Here is a 10,987-nt window from a genome sequence, read left to right on the forward strand (position 1 = left end):
TCCATAACAGGCAACCGCGAGATGCCGGTCGGCATTGGCCTGCTCGGCTTCTGGCTATTGGTTGTTGGTTGTTGTAGGCCCAGACTGCGCTGAAGGCGAGTTGCTCTGCAGTTGCGAACAAACAGTGCCTGCAGAGCAGGACTGGCACGGTTATGAACGCACCGCCATACCAGCACGAGCAGTTTCTGGCGATATACCTCGTCCACGCGGTAAACAGAGAGCCTCTCCAAGAGGTCACTGGCCCTGGTAAATTGTGGTCGTCCGAACATCGCCCTTGCTGCGCGGTTTTGGGCCACCTAGTACCTGTAAGCGGTTTAGCTGGCTGTGGGTCAAGCCGGAGCCATATGCTGACGATCCATATAATTATCTAATCCGGCATGATGACAGATAGGAAGTACTACAACTAATACTTGCTTCGACTAGATAGAGTGAGGCAGCGTCGCGCCCGCCGCATACTACCGATCTTCCTAGCAGTGCGTGAGTTGCGCCGGTCAACTTACTTGCGGTTGCCAGGCCATTCGTTCATCGGTCAAGACGCCGAGGTATTTCGCGCTGGTGGTGTGCGGAAGGACATCATTTCGACAGCGTACAACCACGTCCGGCTAGGCTGCTGCCCACTGCTGCCGGTAAAAACCAGCTCAGTGGTTAGAGCATCGCTGGCCTCAAGCCAAGGTCCCTGGCTCGAGTTCTGGTGGAGACATGGACAGTCACTTGTTTCTTCAGACTTTTCCTTCTCCTTTCCCTCAATTAAAATGGACATTCTTTTTCTTCTTTTTTCTCATGACATAAAGAGCAGTGTGGCATGCAGCAAGTATTCCACATGCACCTCGAGATGGCTCGTGTCGGTGAGTCCCGTGACGAAATGTCACGTCCCTAACTGACCGAACAACGCATGAATTACGCGCTGGGGTAAACTTTGGGAGCTGAGATGTTTAGTCTTCTGTCACCTACAAGGGATGTTTGGACTCTTATCTGTACCAAAAATAATATCAGCGTAGCGGGGCAGCACAGAACAGAGGTCGCTATTTCCACGCCATTCCTTTGAATTTCGCTCCCAGCGTAGGGTGAGAGACATAATTATAACCAGTGCCACTGCATGTAGGTGACTATTGCTCTGACCGACCACCAGCTTTTCGCGATCTGCTGCTTTTATCCCACCTGCAATTGTAGCCAAGATGAGATTCGTGCCGTGGAGAGTGCACTACATTGTGCTGCTGCTATCACTAGTATTTACCGGTGCATTCTGTGGTGGTGTCAGTCCGGGACGTTTTCACAGGCAAGAGAAGAATACAGGAGACGATTCGTGGCTGCACGATTTCACGGTTCCTCATCTCAAAGACTTCGCCGCGAAGCACGGGATTTTCGTGGGCACAGCATCCAATGCTGGCCACATTCAGGGCGAGGACAAGGAGTATGATGCAGTGCTAGCTGATCAATTCTCTCTCACTACACCAGAAAATGCGTGTAAATGGTAAGTAACTACTAAGTAGTGTGTTAGTTCAAAGAATCAAACTGTCCATTGCCTCGCATCAATGACAATAACATCAGCAGTACATGACGTGCATGATGTTGCGCACAGCACCACGCCGCAAATGGCCTAACAAGTTACTTGTAGATCTACGCTTGTGGGTGTGTATATATATGTAACCTGCTTGCTTGCAGGATTACTAAGGATTATTTATTTCCACAGAAGTCAAAGAAAAGAATTACAATTCACTCCAGAAGCAAAGACAAAATCCCACAAGTAAAAGGAAACTTCGTCTCTCTCAAAATCAACATCCTCTCTCTCAGTGCGCATGCTCATAGACTCAAGAAAAAAAGAGATAAACAGAAAAAAAGTACATTGCGAGATTTGAACCCAAAAATGCAGAACCCAAAACCTGCAACGAACGTATGTAGCTAATAAGGCATATAAATGAAACTGCGCATCATATGGATATAAACATGAGATTGCAGACAGCCATACATGTTACACCTCCCCCTCCCACAAGAGGACCGGCAATACCAAACAAACAAAGACAGGGGAGAACATCAGTATGTACAGAAAGTGTCATCAACTATACCTGGAAACAAACCACAATTCTAGCAGCAAGGAGGCAGATCGTATCATATCATGTCCATCGTTAACATAAATAATTACACGGAAATTATAGTTCAAGGTTCAGTCCACACCAACAAGGGTATGAACAGGTATCACCAGTACTGGTATTCGAGTACTTGCCAAAACAAACACTGAGTTACCTGAGAGACCACGTTTACGGTTGTCGGTATCGAACTGGCAAGCGGATGTCCTGCCTGTTGCGCAGTACGTACACTTGTGGCACTGGCTGTGCAGGTTGTGCAGGCTGGGGTAGTGGCTGGGGATTGTCATCCACACAGTAGTCAATCATCGGTTCCATGCTTGCAGGCAACGGCGGATCTACGGCGACATCTGTAGCAGGCACGGCGCGGTCAGGGGCTGGAACGGACTTGGCATGTTTCACACGATCGGTGTGAACGGTCTGGATATCGCCCTTCTCATTCGTGATCTGCACGAGGACATCATCGATTCGTCGTACAATGACGAATGGTCCTCTCCAGGGGCGGTGGAATTTTGGAGTCGTGCCGGGCTTCACAGCGGGATGATGCAGGAAGACATGGTCACCCAGAGCAAATGCCGGCTGCGTTGATCTTTTGTCATAGATAGACTTCTGCCGTCGTTGAGCTTCAGCACCCGCAATCCTAGCATGATCATAAGCAGTCTGCAGTGACTGCTTCAACTTCGCAACATACTCTGGTACACCCGATGTTGCATCTGACGGAGTTGAGAACATCAGATCCACCGGCAGTATCAACTCCCGGCCAAACATCATCATGGCGGGGGTCTGCTTAGTTGACGAATGGACACTAGATCGGTAGGCCAAGAGGCAGCGTTGTAGATGCTCATCCCAATTGGTGTGATACTGGTTGACATGGGCCGACAGCATGTTCTCTAGGGTGCGATTCATTCGTTCCACCAACCCGTCGCTCTGTGGTCGATATGCCGTGGTACGCGTCTTGTGCAAATCAACCAGTTTGCAGAGATGTTGGAACAATTTCGATTCAAACTGAGCACCCCGATCAGAGTGTAGATGATACGACACGCCATAACGGCAGAAGAAACCATCCACCAGAACCGTGGCTACTGTTTCAGCTAAGATGTTTGGGATTGGGAATGCCTCTGTCCACTTCGTAAAGTAGTCACAAATGACCACGATGTAGCGATTACCACGAGCAGATTGCGGTAATGGGCCCATAATGTCGATAGCGATTCGTTCCAAGGGAAACGTTGGCTGATCTTGTACGAGAGGGGCTCGCGGACTTGGTACCGGTGCTTTCCGGCTCTGGCATACGGAACAGGCATTGCAGAAATCCTTCACATCAGCCGATAAGAATGGCCAGTAGCAGCGTTTGCGTACCTTATCCAATGTGCGTTCAATGCCCAGGTGACCACCAGAGACGTCGGCATGCAGAGCTGTCAGGAGGACGCCACGAAGAGCTTCCGGCACAACTAGTTGGCGCACTGGTTGTCCATCATCTGGGTAGAACTTGCGATATAGCACACCATCTACTAGCTCTAATCTCTTCCATTGACCCCATAGTCGAAGTAAACCAATGCTAGCCGATTTCATAGCTGGATCACTGCGAGTTGGTCGGTCGAGCAATGCTTCCATCCAGCCCGTGATCTTCGTAATGTCAGGGTCGGTGTCTTGGGACTTGCGGACCTCCTCTGTGGAGAAGGTGTCAGCCCAGTTACTCTCTGCGGTTGCCAGAGTATCGAGGTTGTTATTCACTGTAGTTGCCATCACCTCCACAGCTGCATCATCTGTGGTGGGCAAGCGAGAGAGAGCATCAGCGTTGACATGGTTCTTGCCTGGACGGTGTTCCACTGTGTAATCATACGCTGCTAGACGCTCTAGCCATCGAGCGAGCAAGCCATCTGATTCGCGGAATGTCTGCAGCCAAATCAGAGCTCTGTGATCGGTGCGTAGCTTGAATGTGGCGCCGAGCAAGTAGTGCTTGAAATGTGAGGTGAACGTGACGACTGCCAAGAGTTCCTTCCGTGTACTACCTTGCTTCCGCTGAGCTTTACTTAACGCTTTGCTGGCATATGCAACAACATGTTCATGGCCGTCTTCATCAAGCTGCGAGAGAACTGCGCCCATAGCGATATTGGATGCATCGGTATCCAATATGAACGACTTGGCTGGATCTGGATAAGCCAGAACAGGTGCTGAGATGAGTTTCTCCTTGAGCTGCTCAAATGCCTGGTGACACTCGTCATCCCAGTTAAACATGACATACTTCTCAGAGAGACGATTGAGTGGCGTAGCAATAGTGGAGAAGTTCTTGATGAATCTGCGGTAGTATGTGGCAAATCCAACGAAGCTACGAACTTCCTGAAGAGAAGCCGGCGTTGGCCAGTCCCTCACTGCCGAGTACTTGGACGCGTCTGGAGTCACACCATCTCTGGAGAGATTGAATCCCAGGTATGTGACAGATGGCTGCAGTAAGTGACACTTAGCTGGCTTCACCTTGAGATTTGCCTGCCGAAGCCGTGCAAACACTAGGTTGAGATGCTGCAGATGCTGCTCAAATGACGTGGAGAATACGATGATATCATCCAGGTACACTAAACAGACTGATGGCACTAGGTCACCGAGTACTTTGTTCATGAGACGTTGAAATGTTGCTGGTGCGTTGCACAGTCCGAACGGCATACGATTCCAGTGATACAGGCCGCTGGGTGTGACAAAGGCCGACTTCACCTTGGATGCGTTGTCTAGTTCGACTTGCCAGTAGCCTGATGAGAGGTCAATTGTTGAGAAGTAGCGCGCCCCATGGACTGCATCAAGTGCATCATCGACTCTTGGCAGGGGGAATGCATCCTTAGTCGTGATGGAGTTCAAGCGCCGATAGTCCACACAAAGGCGGATTGACTTATCAGGCTTGCGCACGATGACGATGGGGGCAGCCCATGGGCTGCTGGATGGCCCAATGATGTTGTTATCTAGGAGCTCCTGTACGTGCTCCTGTACTTCATCTTTCTGATGTAGGGGAATGCGTCTCGGTGGTTGCTTGAGTGGTTGCTCTGTTGTGGTATTGATGGTGTGAGGGACTGCTGACGATAGACCCAGGTCAAACTTCCCCGTAGAAATAACATCAGCGTTGTCATTCAGCAAATTGGTTAGTTGAGACCGTTCGGCGTCTGAAATGTGATCCAGATGGAATAGGTCACTCGGGCTGTGAGGTGTGGCGCTGTCAACGGTTGCACATGAAAAGTCATCCTCTGTCCCAGTAGCTGTGACAGGTAACTCATCATCTACAGTGACGTCAACCTCAAATGTGCCGAGGAGAGTGCCCTTGCGAACTGTTGTTGGTCTCGGTCGAAAGTTCTGCAGTCGAATGGGTACACGACCATGTAGATCCGGGGAAGCTATTACACCTGCCATGCCGAGGCTGTATGTGTCCAAGAATTTGTCAGATGGATTCAGCCACCCAACTTCCGTTGGTGCCTCTGACGCCGATTGCAGGTGTCCAGGAACGATCAGTTGCGTGTAGCTAGGTATAGTTACTGACTCTTGGAGCGACACACGATACACTGGAGCTGCTGATTTGCGGGCTGAGGAGCACAATGGAACTGACACGCCGCCGGCGCCAATGCTCCTGGTTGCAAAATCAATGGTACACTCCGTGCTCTTGAGAAAGTCCAGTCCCAGCAGAACATCTGGGCCAATGTCAGCTACCATGACATTGTGTGTCGTGACAATGCCACCAATCCGGAATGGGAGTTTGGTCTCCCCATAGATCTTCAGCAAAGATCCATCTACAGACCGGAGGGTGCATGTTGTTGGATGTAACGGATAATTATTCGATTCGATAGATTGGTAAAAGTTATGATTGATGATGGTCACTGCACTTCCGGTGTCCACCAACATACGTTTAGGCTGCGAGCACACAGACCCATTCACATAACTGGAGCCCTCTACCTCTGCCGTGAGGCAGCTCTCAGGAATGTGCACTGTATGGTCTGCTGACCCGTCGGGACGGAACTCCGGTGATGCAGACTGATCAAATGGGTCTTGTAGTACAGCTGTGGATTGACCCACATCTACAGCTATTGGCGGTTTCCCGACTGGTTGAAGCGGCTCCCAGACTGTGGACGGCGGTCATTATGCGGGCAATCTCTTGCCAAGTGCAGAACACTCTCACAGACATAACAGCGGCGGCGTCCACCTTGCGGAGCCTGAAATGCTGGTGTGGCTGTCTGGGTGTTGTCCAGCCTCGCCTCCAGCTGGTCCAGTCGCTTGCACAGCCGGTCGATGTTAGCTGAGAACTGGGGTGTCTGCACAGCACATACTTCTGCTACTACTTGCGGTGCATTGGAAGCTGATTCGGTGCTCTGAATGGCCTGCATCTGGAAGGCGCACTGGAGCGCTGCATCCAATGTTGCCGGGTTTTGTTTGCGCACTTCTACTCGCAGTTCACGGCTATCCAGGCCAGTCATAAACTGGTCCTTGGCAAGGATGTCCTGGACATCCGGGGGAAGTGTCGAGTACCCCAGACGGGCAATGCGGCGAATTGCCTCGCAGTACTCAGAAATTGGTTCTCCAGATTTCTGTCGTCGAGACCTCAGCTCAGCACGATGTATCTCCACGTTCTGGGCAGCTCCAAACCGCTGTTCCAGTAACTGCAGGAGCGGGTCCAAAGGACCATGCCGTACAGCTTGGTCTAGACCATGAAAATACGACAATGCATCGTCTGTCAGGTACAGGCCAATGTAGTCCGCCTGCTGTCGCCGTGTCCAGCCATTTACACGGGCCACTGTCTGAAACTGGAGTAGCCATGTCCTCCAATCGCTGTCACGGTTACCAGAAAATTTCTGGGGAGTAGCCCAAGCACGAACAGGGACACCAGCTGCCCGGTTTCCCACACCACCTGCTGCAGCTGGCATTGGTGGTGGTGGAGGTGGAGGTACTACTGCTGCAGCTGCTTGTGCCTGAGCACCACGAGCACCACGATGAGCCATTATGCTATACTGCTCTGTGACTGATTTTCGAAATTTTATTTATTTTTCAGCCACTTCCAAATTCGAAAGAGCCTGACAAAACTACTTTACCGCTGCCACCAGATGTAACCTGCTTGCTTGCAGGATTACTAAGGATTATTTATTTCCACAGAAGTCAAAGAAAAGAATTACAATTCACTCCAGAAGCAAAGACAAAATCCCACAAGTAAAAGGAAACTTCGTCTCTCTCAAAATCAACATCCTCTCTCTCAGTGCGCATGCTCATAGACTCAAGAAAAAAAGAGATAAACAGAAAAAAAGTACATTGCGAGATTTGAACCCAAAAATGCAGAACCCAAAACCTGCAACGAACGTATGTAGCTAATAAGGCATATAAATGAAACTGCGCATCATATGGATATAAACATGAGATTGCAGACAGCCATACATGTTACATATAGTGTGGGTACAGTGAGGGCTGCGTCCCACCCGCCTGTGTGGATTCACAGGAAGTGTGAGTTACGAAGTCTGAAGAAAACGTTGAACGGTCTCTGCTTGGATGACGACTACACCATAGCTCAGTGGTTAGAGCATCGCTGGCTACAAGCGAGGGTCCCTGGTTCGAGTCCTGGTGGTGACAGTCAATTTTTTCTTCAGACTTTCCCGTTTGTCTCTTTCCCTCAAAACCAGTTAATATATATATATATATATATATATATATATATTATAATACTCAATCTGCGGACAGCATGCTGTTTCGTTCTTTGTGTACTCATCAGCGCAGCACAGAGGAAATGAGGCCGAACCTGATAGCAATGAAAATAAAAATTTCCAATCAGGCCCGAACGTACCTTGCCAGAGTGCTCAAACTGACAAGTTAGTGAGCTCTGCGTAATGCAAACAGCAAAGGCACTACCCCACATGAGAGTACTCAACTACTACAAGAGCAGGAGCGAAAATAATAATAATATATGTGTGTGCGTGTGCGTGTGTGTGTGTGTGTGTGTGTGTGTGTGTGTGTGTGTGTGTGTGTGTGTGTGTGTGTGTGTGTGTGTGTGTGTGTGTGTGTGTGTGTGTAGACCAAAAGTAGGGATTCACTGGCCAGAAAAAGCCACTTCATAGCTGTGTGGTGTAGACCAGGCTGAATAGTGGCGGTCAATTCTTCAGCCTTGCAAGCTGTTGAATGTTGCAATCCCAGCACAAGTTGCTATGGCTTCTGCTGTAGCATCGCTATCATCGCCTCCGGCGATGGGCGTCCAATGGTCCAATGGTGTGTGTGTGTGTGTGTGTGTGTGTGTGTGTGTGTGTGTGTGTGTGTGTGTGTGTGTGTGTATGCAGGGGTTCCATTCGTCCCAGCGAGAGTACATACGACTACAAGGACTGTGATCTGGTGGTGAGCACGGCAGAGAGTAACAACCAGACTGTACGTGGCCACAACCTATGCTGGGGAGTCTACAACCCTGGATGGTAAGACCGCATAGGTACAGACTACACTCGGAGCTCAGAAATGAGCTGATATGCAGCATGGCGTATTCCCCTTTGAACGGTTAGCATGCTGCAATGTTCTTGCTACCATGCGATAATCATGTACTCCAGTCCACAATGTGCAGTGGGTGAAATCCCACCCAATCAGCGGCATGTTTGTTTGTCCCGGATTTGCACTCGCCTCTCCCCCCCCCCCCCATAATGCCCTGTAAGCACACAGTAGATCTACGCCGGAATGCTGTTGGACATACGCATGTACACGGTACAGATACTATAGGGATGCAATGGGAACTGATTCCAGGCGCTAGCCTTGCTGACTTTGAGTGGGATTTCACCTAGTACAACTGCAATTGCTTGTACCGGATGATTTGGCAATTATATTTTATCATGAATCAACGAATGAGAGTTATGCGGAGCCGTGAGAAAATGAGAGTTATGCAGAGCCATGATATCTAACCAACACTGTAGTGAGCATCAGAGAGAGAGAGAGGGGGGGGGGGGGGGGGTAAATCATTATCATCACTGTTGTGAAATTGAAACCTAGAAAAATCACGTCTAAGAGCAGCACAGCTCTATGCATAGTTGGCTCCTGTGAGGACTACTTCGATTAGTTAGTAATCAGTTGGAAACCCAGTTCTCTCATTAGCACTGTGATAATTATACCTTATCAAACGAGGACAGGACTGGCAACTGTCCTACAACCCGCTGTTTTGTTGCTGCCATATTCTCAGTTTGTGTTTTCGGCTGTCTATCTAACGTTACTCCCAGGCTGAACAAGTTTGCTCACAATGGCACTGCTCTGCGCAAGCTGCTCACAGATCACGTGACCAATGTGACTGAACACTACATGAACCGAATGTACTCGTGGGATGTAGTCAATGAAGCCGTTTCCGATAATCCATCCAAGGAATCCTTCCTGAAGAACAACATCTGGTACCCTGCAGGTAGAGGATCATGAGTCATAACACAACCATGCGTGTAACCCTCTCTACAATGCTAGGCTTCCTTCTTTCCAGCCCTGTTATCTCCTAGTGTGAACTGTGATCAAAGAAGTGTACAACTTTCACATGGGAAAGACAATAAAAGACAATACAACTGATACACAATACGCTCACATCTCTTATCCGAGCGGTCTGGGATCGGGCACTGCCCATAACCTCGATATATCCGAAGCTCTGCTGCTGCTGCTCTGCAATCGCATATGTTCCAATGGGGAAGGGTCAGAGATCTGGCACATGTATATGACGTCACTATTCCAACAAAAATTGGCAAACGAGTACATGTAGTAGTTTTCCCCAAATATTCACCTCCAGGACGCCCGGCAGACCAAGGTGCACGTAAGTCCGGATAAGAGAGCTCTGAGTGTGGCTGGCTCCATTCTCTTCACATTATGTAGAATGCCAACCATGTACCAACAAGCCATTGCTTGCCCGTCTGTAATCACACTTAGAACTTTTATAGGATTACATCACAAGTGTGTACGCTTCTCATTGGCTGAGCATTCGAAAGAAACGAGAAGCAATGTTCTTTCGAACTTCGTCTTGCTTGCAATGTGGCTGTCCGCAGCCGACCCTGCACTGTGGTTTTGCTGTTGCAAATGTGAGGTGTGAGAGAGAACGACCTAAACTGTGGTGTTTTGGCCAAATTCATGATTTCACTTTTTCCACTGTGTTTGTATGGAGCTATGGTAGATACGTGGTGCAGGACTGAGTCCATCCCTGCTATATTTCTTATGACTGGTGGGCGACTCACTCCATTGTCCCGTCCAAGAGGCTGGCTGCATGGCACCCTATTGCAGTACCGTCACACATTGGTCTACGCACTTCGAAGGGTGTGTCCATTCATACAGAAGTATGACCCATGCAAAACCGAAATCCGTACATTTGCCATATTTTCCACAGGATTGGGATGTGGTATCACCTTCAAGCCCTGTGTCAGCACTTCAGTATCAGCACCAATCGGGTGCCGCGATAGGATGGCATTGCTAGCCTGCCTAATTGCTGGAAACACTTGAAACCATACCCAGCTCCCACTGTTACATCATACGTATCAATACTGGCAGTGTCACGGTGTGATGCCAGTACATGCTATGATGTACTATGTGTACATGTATGTATGTACAGTAAAACCAAATCCGTTGATCCCAGCTATGTACATGTATGTATGTATGCTATATTGAACTAAGACAATCACAAAGAACTATAGTGTTGCCAATTGACCTGTTGAGAGGAAGTTCTCTTTCTTTGCTATTTTGCCTCTTGATGGCGGCAGTAAAGGATTACATTGACGCAGCATTCAAAGCAGCCAGTGCAGCGGATAGCCAAGTCAAACTATTTGTAAGTGCTCCAGGTTGTGACCAGCAGTGTGTTGCAACTGGATCGAGCCTCTACCAGCATGATCAGAGCCTTCAATGTCTTCCTGAATTGTTGGAATATATTCCTGTTGCCTGATAGTGAAGTATTGTACATTGGAGCA

General features: G+C 49.1%; 1 protein-coding gene across 1 annotated transcript in view; it reads left to right on the plus strand.

The window, feature by feature from the left end:
• The first annotated feature begins 937 nt into the window (after window positions 1-937).
• Window positions 938-10,987, plus strand: part of LOC135809121 (endo-1,4-beta-xylanase Z-like) — a 13,927-nt gene continuing 3,877 nt past the window's right edge. Inside the window, exons 1-4 of the mRNA XM_065322392.1 lie at window positions 938-1,471; window positions 8,366-8,494; window positions 9,281-9,456; window positions 10,784-10,848. Of these exons, the coding sequence (XP_065178464.1) occupies window positions 1,176-1,471; window positions 8,366-8,494; window positions 9,281-9,456; window positions 10,784-10,848 (666 nt within the window). The 5' untranslated portion in view covers window positions 938-1,175. The remainder of the gene's footprint in view (window positions 1,472-8,365; window positions 8,495-9,280; window positions 9,457-10,783; window positions 10,849-10,987) is intronic.

The sequence above is a fragment of the Sycon ciliatum genome, chromosome 2 (assembly GCF_964019385.1).
Source record: "Sycon ciliatum chromosome 2, ocSycCili1.1, whole genome shotgun sequence".
NCBI lineage: Eukaryota > Metazoa > Porifera > Calcarea > Leucosolenida > Sycettidae > Sycon > Sycon ciliatum.